The 12611-nt window shown below is 44.8% G+C and overlaps 1 protein-coding gene across 1 annotated transcript in view; it reads left to right on the top strand.

Moving 5' to 3' along the window:
• Positions 1-11977, top strand: part of LOC311125720 (sodium-dependent noradrenaline transporter-like) — a gene marked incomplete at its 5' end in the record, with an annotated part of 31271 nt that extends 19294 nt beyond the window's left edge. The window contains 9 exons of the mRNA XM_084199752.1: positions 229-332; positions 2647-2771; positions 4023-4135; positions 5127-5255; positions 5654-5753; positions 8478-8578; positions 10170-10337; positions 11437-11511; positions 11891-11977. Coding sequence (XP_084055878.1) covers positions 229-332; positions 2647-2771; positions 4023-4135; positions 5127-5255; positions 5654-5753; positions 8478-8578; positions 10170-10337; positions 11437-11511; positions 11891-11914 — 939 coding nt within the window. The 3' untranslated portion in view covers positions 11915-11977. The remainder of the gene's footprint in view (positions 1-228; positions 333-2646; positions 2772-4022; positions 4136-5126; positions 5256-5653; positions 5754-8477; positions 8579-10169; positions 10338-11436; positions 11512-11890) is intronic.
• Between the last annotated feature and the right edge of the window lie 634 nt (positions 11978-12611).

Genomic DNA, 12611 nt, shown 5'->3' with positions numbered 1-12611 from the left:
ATATTATAATGCTATGGGCTCTTTATATTATATTATAATGCTATGGGCTTATATTTTTAAGGAGTGGGGCAGTTTCTTAAGTTCTTTGCTTGATTGAAGAGATAGTAAAGTGTTGGAAAGACGGGGGCGATAGGGGAAGGGTGAGTCAAAGGGCAGTGGGCCGGGGTCAGCGACTGTAACCGCTGGATCACACAGGCCACAAAGTCTCTTTCTATGTTCCTGCTGTAGGTGTGGATTGATGCTGCTACTCAGATCTTCTACTCCTTGGGAGCCGGCTTTGGAGTGCTCATTGCATTTGCCAGCTACAATAAATTTGACAACAACTGTTACAGGTAAGATTTATCACTGTTGATATCACGGTGCTGTCCTCAGTGCTTCTCTATCATGACCTTACAAGGCTTACATGACCTTCTATAACCTGTAACCAGGCAATCAGATTGAACAGATCCTGTGCTGTGTAAAGGTCTCTTTAGATTTGTCTTTCCTGTTTTAACTGGACAGAAAGGTGATGTGTATCTGGCCAGTGGACTTTCTGGCTTGGAGCTAACAGGATAAGTGCAGCCCATGCTAGGCCAGATGATGGCTATAGCCATAGGCAGTGTTACGTTCCCTGCCATTCTGTGGTCCTCTAAACCCCTCACAGAGAAACAGACATTAGACTGTGGGGTCTGCTGATCCTTGTCATCACTAATAGGTTATTGTGAAAGTGGAGAGGTGGGTGCTGCTATCAGTTAGACCCATTCTGCTTTTAGAAAACGTGAGCTAGCAAGCCAGCAAGGCAAGGTAAAATATCACAAATAGAGCTAGATAAAGCCAGAAGAATAATATACTTGTTGAACATAGCTGATTAGCTATAGCCATCAGTCTTGTGTGTTTTCATGGTCATCATTCACTCACTGCTAAGTTTGTCAAGGTGTATAGCTATCTGCTACAGGGCGTTTTGATGTGAGCATGGGCGTGCACCACTCGAACGTGACGTTTGCTTGTAAACAAAAACATTTCTCTATTGGTTTAAATAGAACCATGAGGAAATCTGTAGGAAACGTTATGTGGAAGTACTGAAATTCCCACCTAAGAAACATATGGTTCTCAGAACGTTCTGTTCTAACTGGGTATCCTGCATCATTCACAGAACATTGTGGGAAGGTTGTATGCAAAATAACTATAGGGCTACCACGCTCTCACTAAGCTCTAAGAAACATATGGTTCTCGGAACGTTATGTGTTAGCTGGGTAGGGTTTTTGTAGTGTGAAGCTGTACAGCTAATTGAGTTTCCCACTCTTATAAATTACTTTGCTTGATCTAAATTCCCCCCCCCCCCCCCCCCTTACACAGCTGAAGGCCTCATGTGTGCTCAGCTGGGCCATATGTGGGAGCTAAGAGGCTGAATGAGGACTTGTGAAAGTTGGCTGTTACATCCGTAGATATTCTGAAAGGACATCTATGTGGTAGCAGCTGGTTGTATTATTCTCCATATTGTACACAGATGGGACGGTTGAGGTCAGACTGTGGTCCATGTTCTCTCTGTCTGTCTGGTGACTGAACGTGGGTTAATGACCACAAACAGTCTTCAGGCTTTCACCCAGTTTGATTTCCAGGTGGGCCTCAAAGGCTCTCAAACAACATCCAGTCCCTCTGCATCAAAATTGTTAATTAAAACCAATACAAAATTAAACTCTTTAAAGGGGCATCCATTTTTGGACTTATTAATTAATGATATGTACCCATTGATTCTTGAAGAATATAACTTATGAATGCCTCATGAGCTTAGTTCAACTGTCGTACCCCATCAGAATCCAAAATATAAGCTTTGTTTTACTCCAAAGTTTGTAAACAAAGTAAATGTAAACAAACACTACATAGCCTATTAACATGGTTTACACTATAAATGTGATATTATGGATGGTCAGTCCTTGCATCCATACCTCTGTCTATGAATTTGAGAGTGGTTACATTTCTCCAGCCCCATCCCACAGCTTCTTACCAAAACAGGGGTGGGGAGTATTCTTTGTTATTGTTTCAACTGCTGATTGCCGCTTTAAGGTTAGGGTTAAGGCAACAGATCTATGTGGGAGGCCTCACCCTGCCTGTACAGTTCAAGGCACTAAGAAGTTACTTATCCAGCAATGCCTTTGCTGGTGTTGGGTGGTAGTGAAAGCTGAAGGTTCTCTGTGTGTGCGTTCCAAATGGCACCCTATTCCCTACATATTGCGCTACTTTTGACAAGAGCCCGATGGGCCCTGGTAAAAACAAACTAGTGCACTATATAGGGAATAGGGTGCCATTTGGGACACAGCCACTGCCTCCTCATTAACCTACTTCCAACCTCTCTGCTGAAACCTTCTTTTCTTCTGTCTTCTAATACCTTGACAAGACCCTCAAGACAAGACACAAGATATGGTTCCAAAAAAAACTTCTGTTTAGATTTACCATGGTTCAAGGAAAAAACAGCATGTCTGTGAAATAAGACACGGGTTCTAAAAGTCCAATAGTCAAACTGTTAATATGGTGAGTTTATTATTGCTGTAAGACCTGTCATGGTACTATCATGGTAGCTTTATAGGCTAGGTGTTGTTGGAGGCAGAGTAAGAGCTCACATGAAGTGTTTTCTAAACATGATTTGTGTGTGTGTTCTCTTCCCCACAGGGATGCTATCCTGACCAGTACAGTGAACTGCGTCACCAGCTTCTTTTCAGGGTTTGCCATCTTCTCTGTGCTCGGCTACATGGCCTACAAACACGGGGTCAGGATAGAGGACGTGGCCACCGAAGGTGAGAGGAACCCTACTAGACACACACACAAACGCACACACACACACACACACACACACACACACACACACACACACACACACACACACACACACACACACACACACACACACACACACACGCACACACACACACATAGGAAGATAAACATGCCTTATTAGGACACATACAGTATAAGGCTATATTGCAGGCTACATACAGTCTTCTCTTTTCCCTGGCCAGCCCCCAGAGAGTGCTGTGTTTGTATGGTGGATCCACCCAGGCTATGACTCAGCTGGGACAGACTCAACACATGAGCAGTCCCTGTCTGACCCTGAGTAGAGTGAGGGGAGTCACCTGCTCTAAGGGAGGGCAGGATTCTGACAACACCCAACAGTCAGTCATCTACACACCATTTATAGAGTTTCAAACCCAGTCAAAACACCTATAAATTCATCATTAAACTAAACATTCCACAAGCTTACTGTTACTGCTCACTAAATCAAACAACTTAAAGGAAAGATTCACCCATTTTGAATATTATATAATTTTTGTGCGTCTATAAGCAATGTTCTATCAATTCCTGAGGTAAGCAGGCAGAAATACAGCCGGTATGACGAATGATGCAAAACTCATCATACTGGCTGTATTTCTGCCTGCTTGTACAGCAATAGCTCAGATACACATGAAAACATGTGTATCTGAGAACATCGCTCAGAGATGCACAAAAAACGATATAACATTCAAAATGGGTGAATCTTTCCTTTACGAATGAGCAGCAACGTGCAATGCTTTTAATATAATTGATTGCAACAGTAGCTGAGAGGGTCTGGGGTTCAGATGGAATTGAAATACCAGAGAACACATAAATACTGGCCTGCTGTGGAGAGAGGGTTTGGCAGACATACAAAAAAAATTAAATCTGATAAAAATCTGCTTTGCTTTCTAGTTCTTCTGTCTTCTACTTGCCACTGTCCCTCCGTTGTCTGTCATTTCTTTGTCATCTTGAGTCCTCACTTCTCTGCCTTTCTCCTTCCTTTCCTCCTTTCACTTTCCATTGTTAAATCATCTCTTATTTTCTCTGAAACGACCTTGTGGACAGGGTCAAGCTCAGGACAAGGAAGTGTTATATCAACATCCCACCAAACAATATGCTGTTTTATTTCAACATCCCACCCAACAACGTACCATTTTATAGACTGATGGTAATCAGTTGTCTCTGGTATGTGCTATCACAAGTGTCTCTATCTATGTATCTGTGCGTGAGTGCAGGTGCAGGACTGGTATTCATCATCTATCCTGAGGCCATCTCCACCCTCCCTGGATCTACCTTCTGGGCCATAGTATTCTTCATCATGCTGCTGACTCTGGGCATCGACAGCTCTGTGAGTTACTGGCCCACCTCAGGGTTGAATTACTGCATGCTATGTCCCACCACAGGGCACGGATGGCTACTGACCATTTGTTTCTATCTTATGGTGGATTTATCTGATCTATCTAGTGGATTTATAGTAAGTGTAGATTAGAATACTGTATCTCCTCCGATCTGTCTATCTATATCTATATGTCTCTTTGTCCCTCTCTGTCTCTTTCTCTCTCTGTCTCTCTCTCTCTCTCTCTCTCTCTCTCTCTCTCTCTCTCTCTCTCTCTCTCTCTCTCTCTCTCTCTCTCTCTCTCTCTCTCTCTCTCTCTCTCTCTCTCTCTCTCTCTCTCTCTCTCTCTCTCTCTCTCTCTGTCTGTACAGTATTACAGGCACTTTTGCATACACACAGTCAAGTCAATCTTATACATTATTCTACTTTCCCATGGTTGCAGTGAGTGCTCTGGTCCTGCTCTGAGTTCTGGGTACTGCGAAGGCAGTTGTTTTGACTGTTACCCAATAACCATGAAGTGGAAAGTCACATGCATCGCAGCCTGAAACGCAGGAAAACTTTGTCCACAGTGATTGTTCATTTTTCCTCATAAAATTTCCCAGTTACATAAGGTGATCATTTACTGTAAATGAAGCAAAAAAGGAAATTCCACAGCAGTAGGAGTCATGTAGCACTGCACTTAGAAAGCTAGGTCTGATCGTTTAGATTCTAGGCCAAAGGTATTCTGTTTAGGTGAGAAGACTGTGTGATTCTGTTACATTACTGCTGTAGGTACTACAATTTATGTGTTTGTGCCACTGAACCATCCTAATGTATGTCTGCCTGTCTGCCTGTCTGCCTGTCTGCCTGTCTGCCTGTCTGCCTGCCTGTCTGCCTGTCTGTCTGTCTGTCTGTCTGTCTGTCTGTCTCTGTCTGTCTGTCTGTCTGTCTGTCTGTCTGTCTGTCTGTCTGTCTGTCTGTCTGCCTGTCTATCTTCCTGTCTGCCTGTCTGTCTGTCTTCTAGATGGGTGGTATGGAGGCGGTCATCACAGGACTGTCGGACGACTTCAAGATCCTGAAGAGGAACAGGAAGCTGTTCACCTTCGCCACAGCATTCGGAACCTTTCTTGTCGCGCTCTTCTGCATCACTAATGTGAGGTCACTTCCTGTTCCTCTGAGTCACATATGATTTTCATAGCTCTCATATGATTGCATAAATCAAACCAAAGAGGATCACAAACTTCCCACCAGGCATAAGATAGAAAAGGGAATCCCCTGTCCAACCATGCGAACAATTGTTATTGCCTGACTCGATAAGCTTTGTGTTTCATGCTTATCCTTGCCAGCTCACAGTAGTTAACGGCAGCCAGGTTGCCCATCTTCAACAACCTTTTGACATTGTGTCTCTGTATCTCTCTCTCACTCACTCTCACTCTCTCACTCTCACTCTCACTCTCACTCTCACTCTCACTCTCACTCTCACTCTCACTCTCACTCTCTCTCTCACTCTCACTCTCTCTCTCTCTCACTCTCACTCTCTCTGTCTGTCAGGGAGGAATATATGTGCTGACTTTGTTGGATAACTACGCGGCGGGGACCTCCATCTTGTTTGGGGTGCTAATTGAGGCCATTGGGGTGTCCTGGTTCTACGGTATGTATTATCGGTCCCCCTTAGCCTAGTACAGAGGCACATACTAATGCTGACTTCTTACTGTGGTGAACCTGCTTATCTACCTTTCCTCTTCTATTGTTCATTAGAGCCCAGTCCTTTGTTCCCTCCATCTCTCCACCCCCCCTCCATCACCCCACCCTCCCCCTCCATCACCCCCTGCCCACAATTGCCCTCCCCTGGCCTGCCCTCTCCTCCCGTCGGCTCTCTCAACCTCCCTAACCCTCTGGCATCTTCACTACCCAGGCCCTGCAGCTACACCTGACATTTACTGGCAGTGTAGAGACACCGTGCTTCCCTTCCTTAGACCTCCACTGTTAACCCCCTTTCTCCATCTCTCCCAATACTCCTCTTTCCATCTCTCCATACACTCCCCTCCTCCCCTACACCCCCCGCCTTCTCCCTTCCTCCCTGCTCCCTTCCACTCCTCTCCATCCCCCCATACACTCCCACTGTCAGACAGCAGATTGCAGCAGTCATAAAGTAGGCCACAGCCAGAGCCACACACAGACCACTGATGGGAGGCTAACTACTGACTCTCTCCCTTGTGGGGGTCAGAGGAGAGGGAGGCAGAGAGGGGAGGCTAGCTACTGAGTCTCTCCCTTGGTGGGGGTCAGAGGAGAGGGAGGCAGAGAGGGGAGGCTAGCTACTGACTCTCTCCCTTGGTGGGGGTCAGAGGAGAGGGAGGCAGAGAGGGGAGGCTAGCTACTGAGTCTCTCCCTTGGTGGGGGTCAGAGGAGAGGGAGGCAGGGAGGGGAGGCTAACTACTGACTCTCTCCCTTGGTGGGGGTCAGAGGAGAGGGAGGCAGGGAGGGGAGGCTAGCTACTGAGTCTCTCCCTTGGTGGGGGTCAGAGGAGAGGGAGGCAGGGAGGGGAGGCTAACTACTGACTCTCTCCCTTGGTGGGGGTCAGAGGAGAGGGAGGCAGGGAGGGGAGGCTAGCTACTGAGTCTCTCCCTTGGTGGGGGTCAGAGGAGAGGGAGGCAGGGAGGGGAGGCTAACTACTGACTCTCTCCCTTGGTGGGGGTCAGAGGAGAGGGAGGCAGAGAGGGGAGGCTAGCTACTGAGTCTCTCCCTTGGTGGGGGTCAGAGGAGAGGGAGGCAGGGAGGGGAGGCTAACTACTGACTCTCTCCCTTGGTGGGGGTCAGAGGAGAGGGAGGCAGGGAGGGGAGGCTAACTACTGACTCTCTCCCTTGGTGGGGGTCAGAGGAGAGGGAGGCAGAGAGGGGAGGCTAGCTACTGAGTCTCTCCCTTGGTGGGGGTCAGAGGAGAGGGAGGCAGGGAGGGGAGGCTAACTACTGACTCTCTCCCTTGGTGGGGGTCAGAGGAGAGGGAGGCAGGGAGGGGAGGCTAACTACTGACTCTCTCCCTTGGTGGGGGTCAGAGGAGAGGGAGGCAGGGAGGGGAGGCTAACTACTGACTCTCTCCCTTGGTGGGGGTCTGAAGAGTGGGAGGCAGGGGAGGCAGGGAGGGGAGGCATGGGGGAGTTGTGAGAGACTGTACACTACAGTGTGTTTATAATTGTCTGTTTAGCAGTTTGTGTTATTTATCCAATAGTAAAATGGAATAAATGTAGGTGCAGTGAAATATGTTGTTTTACAGGGTCAGCCATAGTAGTATGGAACCCCTGGAGCAAATTAGGGTTAAATGCCTTGCTTTAGGGCACATCAACAGATTTCTCACCTTGTTGGCTCAGGGATTTTAACCAGCAACCTTTCATTTACAGGCTCAATGCTCTAACTACGAGGCTATTTGGCATGGACGTGCATGGGTGAGAGTAGTGAAGGACTATATGGTGTGTGAACAGTTCTATGCAGTCTGTTTAGTGTTTTATGTATTGCACAGAGATAATACTGTATGTCGACAAGTTGTGCTTTATCTTTAAACTACAGCCCATCAATGTACACCATGATTTATAGTCAGTATTAACTGCTGAAACTGAACCTCATGATGAGGTCAGACAGACAGAGCACCACAGAGAGAGGAGAATAAAGGAGAGGGTCTGCTTGTAGCTGGAGTTGTGACAGGGTTTCCTGGACCTGTCTTAATGTTAACAGGCCTTGGCTGCTCTGATAAAGAAGCATTATGCCCAAGCTATAGAAACACCATGGTTGTGTACAAAATGGCACCATATTCCCTATATAGTGTACTACTTCTGGTCAAAAGTAGTACACTATATAGTGTCGTTTGGGACACAGTCCATTTCCTTATAGGCAGACTTAACCCTGTGTGAAATTATAATATAACATACTTGGAACTCAGAGACTTTTATGAAACAGATATCATTGAGCTGCATTTTTACTGCTGTGTGAACTCATAATTACAGAAGAAATTGGAGTTGTGTGCCATGAAGCTCTTTCTCAGCCAATGCTCCAGCTGTTATGTATGGACATTGATGAGAGGAGCGTTAGTTCTCCTGTGAACTTCAGACATCAGAAGCAAAGCGGACTGTGGGTCTGACCTGGGTGCAAATAGTATTTGTTTTCTTTCAAGTACATTGAGCGTTTGATTGAGCCTTCCCGTAGTGCCAGATGGGCAGGGTTTGTACTATTGGTTGTATTGCACCAGGCAAGCTCAATCAAGCTCAGCTTCAGTATTTGTAAGGAAACAAGTACTATTTGAACCCAGGTCTGCAGTGGGTCTATGGGTATGGTTCTGTGTGCGTGAGTTCAAGCCCTGGTCTTCTGCCCTGTGTTTCCTCTCCAGGCGTGGACCGCTTCAGTGAGGATATCGAGCGCATGATGGGCTTCAAGCCAGGTCTCTACTGGAGGCTGTGCTGGAAGTTTGTCAGCCCCACCTTCCTACTGGTGAGAACCCCGGGGGGCAAGAAGGGGCTGATTGGGGGGCTGGGGCTGAAGCCTTTGGCATGGTGCTGGGGCTTGGGGTGGGATGGGAGGGCAAAGTGCCTGACACAAGCTTGAAGTATTAAACATACTGTAGGAATCATGATCTATGGTATGTAATTGAGCTTGAATGGAAATGAGGAAATTCCCAACAGAGGTTACCTAATTGTTACTGGCTGCCATATACTGTACTATAGTCTTTTTTAACTCGTATTATGTGCCAGCAATTAGTAATTTGCCACAGGAAATGTGTTTTCCTGTAAAAAAAATGTTAGAGATGTGTTACGTCAATGAACCACAGATGTGGGTTTGTATAGATAGGGATTACCAAAAGCACATGATCTGTCTTGACGGGAAATTATATTATTCCCTTAATGCTTTTATATTGATTATGATCTTTCATATGTCAGTATTCCTCTTTCCATAGGGGAAGTTTATATGTTTTAAATGGCAAACAGGAAATAAAAAGAGGATGGGAAGATTGAAAGCCAGGAAAATAGGTAGATTAGATTGAAAGCCGATATATCACCAGGATCTTTAAACCTTATGTCTGAGGGGACCTATCATTGTTTAGTTTTAGTGTGTAGTGAACGCTACCATAGTTCTGCTAGCCTTACCTCCAGAAGCAAGGCAGAAACAGCAGATGTCAGGAAGATAGCGCCCAACTCTGGCTGTTGCATGGATGGCATTTGTAGAAAAAGGACATAGAATAATGTTGTTAGCCTTTGATATTCAGTTGGAGACGAGGAGGAGACACTGCCCTGACCTTCCAGTGTTGTATTATAACTACTAGTGATGTTTGCTGCTCTCTGGGGCAACAGTTACAAAGCTACAGAGTTACAGTTCAGTGGTGATGGGCCTCCAGTCTCTAGTCTACAGCTGCCTGGTGAACCAGAGTACTTACAGTGAAAGTCTATTACAGTATGTGTCAAACCCCAGAGGGAGAGACCATGCCCATGTCTGTTCTATTCAACTCAATTTCATCTCTGTAATGCTTTTATGTTTTTGTCAAAATGAACAGTGGCGGAGTATTCGTTTTTTCTACAGAAGCTGTTTTGATATCTCTTTGGGAATATTTTAACCACTCTGTTTTTTTTTTCTCCTCTCCGTACTTTGTGATGATAGCCAGCATCGAGACCTAGCGGTTCTATTGTTTCTCCTGTCCTCAGTTTATATGGTGACCTAGCTAACCGTTCTGTTGTTTCTCCTATCCTCAGTTTATATGGTGACCTAGCTAACCGTTCTATTGTTTCTCCTGTCCTCAGTTGATATGTTGACCTAGCTAACCGTGCTGTTGTTTCTCCTATCCTCAGTTTATATGGTGACCTAGCTAACCGTTCTATTGTTTCTCCTGTCCTCAGTTTATATGGTGACCTAGCTAACCGTTCTGTTGTTTCTCCTGTCCTCAGTTTATATGGTGACCTAGCTAACCGTTCTGTTGTTTCTCCTGTCCTCAGTTTATATGGTGACCTAGCTAACCATTCTGTTGTTTCTCCTGTCCTCAGTTTGTATGGTGACCTAGCTAACCGTTCTGTTGTTTTTCTCTTCTCCCCAGGTCGTGGTGATAGCCAGCATCGTGACGTCCACGGGCCTGAGTTATGATGACTATGTCTTTCCTTCATGGTCCAACGTGATTGGTTGGGGTGTAGCTCTGTCCTCCATGATGTTTGTGCCCATCTATGCCATCTATAAGTTCCTCAGTATGCCAGGGACATTCAAACAGGTCAGTGGAAAAACAAATCCCTCTCATCTGCATAATTGTTGTTTATATAATGTAAAGATAACCTTAGATCGATTTGATTTGATTTATTAGGATGCCCATTAGCCGACGCCAATGGCGACAGCTAGTTTTACTGAGGTCCGACATATAACATAAAAGACATTACAGACAAAATACTTTACAATTTACATACATTTAAAAACATTAACATGTAGTGTGTTAATGTTGGCAGGTACAGTATGTACTGTAGCTTGATGTCATGTAGCTTGAAAGCTGTGGTAAATAGCAACCTCTTATCTGTATCCCAGCGGTCAAAACTGGTTGAAATGCCATCCTTATAACCAGATTATGATGTCATTTCAACCAGGTTTGCACGCTGGGATAGTATGTGTTTATTTTATGCAAAGATAATCTTAGATCAATGGCAGGCATGTAGCTTGGAGTCTTCAAGGCTTGACCTTGAACTGACACAAACTGACTTTTTCCTTTTCGATGGTTGACGGTTGATGATGTCAGTACTTGTGGGACGCTGGTTAGAGATCTTGCGGGTTCAAAGCCTGAACAGTGAACAGTATAATCATAAAAATAACATTCCTTTGATGATTATCTTTCTGAGCAGTAAACAGTGTTACCTTGTGTTTTCCTACTCACTCCTCGTGGCATTTCCTTCTGATGCCTGGCAGTGTTTAGACTCCTTCCATGACTATCTCCCATGCTTTTCCTCCAGCTGAGATCACAGTTTATCATACTGTTATCGCACCAAGTGCACTTCAGTCAGATATGAGGACGGGGGCGATCTGGAAGAGACATCAGAGATCATACAGTATACACTACAGTACAGTGTACATCCAGTCCAGCCTGATCACATCAGAATCAGAAAGCTGTTTGACATATTTGAGCTATCTCCAAGTTCCTTATCTATAGAAGAAATGGTGGATCTATAGAATAAACTGTGACCATAGATTAAAGTGCTAGTTTATTACAAACTTCAAGATCATATCTCTTGTGCTTGGGACAATGTGTTTTTTGCAGTGTAAGAGTATGTGTTTATTGTAAGGTACGAGTTATGTAATATAATGTACTGTAATGGTCTGTTTTTCAGAGGATAGCCTACTGCATCACACCAGAACACGAACATCATCTCGTGGCAGAGGGAGCTACCATCAGACAGTTCACGGTGAGTACAGATGTTGGATCTTCATTTGAGCAAGTTTGCTAGAGCAGGACAATTATCCTGCAGCAACAGGACATTTGAATTATTATGTGGATTATAATTAATTGACATTTGTGTAGGGGTTGATACATTTATTGTTAGGGCAAATCAAGTCTGACATTTTAAAGTGAAAATGACAAACTTTATCACTCTTTTGTTGCTGAGAATTTTCCTGAAATGCAAACTTGTAGTGTGTTTATGGTTCTACATCTGTGAGGGCTGGAAAACAGAGAGGTATAGAGGATGTAGGCAGAGTGATGACCAGAATGGAAATGTGACCTCTAATGATGCTCTATGCTGCATTGGCAACGAGCTTTATCAACATCACCCTTTTCTATTTCAGCTCAAGCACTGGTTGGCTATCTGACAACCTAATGTCACCCAACCTTCCTCACTACTCACAATTCCGGGGTGTTGGAGTCGTGGCGTTCCGACGGCAGATGTTCCTGCTGCTGAGCCTCCTGCTACTGGAGGATGGACAGGGAAAACGCCATGCTCCTTTCTGCCTCTCTGTGTTCTTTTGGTTCTGACCCAACCTGTGACCTGCCATCCCCTCATTTCCACTCCGCCCCTCATCTCCCGCTCTCTCTGTCGAGTGACTACAGATTCTCTCCTCAACCTCTGCCTACAGAGTCAACTCAGTATCCTCCATGTTTTTGCTTTTGAAGTGTCTTTTTATTTAGAACAATTACCATGTGGCATCATCTTCATTTTTTTCAAATGTATACAACTCATAAGATGGAGAAATTCCATGCAGAGAATCTACAGGTGTTTTTTTCTGTGTTCATGGACATAGTTATTTGTTTTCATATCAGTTTTTTACATGTTTTTTTCTTTACTATGACTGTTCTGTGTTCATTGTCTATAGAATGGGTTAGACACTTAAACCAAGTCAAAAAGTACCAAATTACCACTTCTGTCATCATGTATACTCTAGGCAGGGGGAGACAAACATGACTCACATTGCTTTTTGTCTTTTTGACTCTTTTCAAAAAGGACCCTCAAGCTTTTAGGTGAATGAGAAAGGGGAGAAATATAGTTTCATTGCCCTCTTTGTATGTCTG

Source organism: Coregonus lavaretus (genome assembly GCF_964263955.1).
Source record: "Coregonus lavaretus genome assembly, contig: HAP1_SCAFFOLD_2251, whole genome shotgun sequence".
NCBI classification, from domain to species: domain Eukaryota; kingdom Metazoa; phylum Chordata; class Actinopteri; order Salmoniformes; family Salmonidae; genus Coregonus; species Coregonus lavaretus.
Note: the sequence above shows the minus strand (reverse complement) of the source record. Positions and strands in the feature narration are given on the sequence as shown.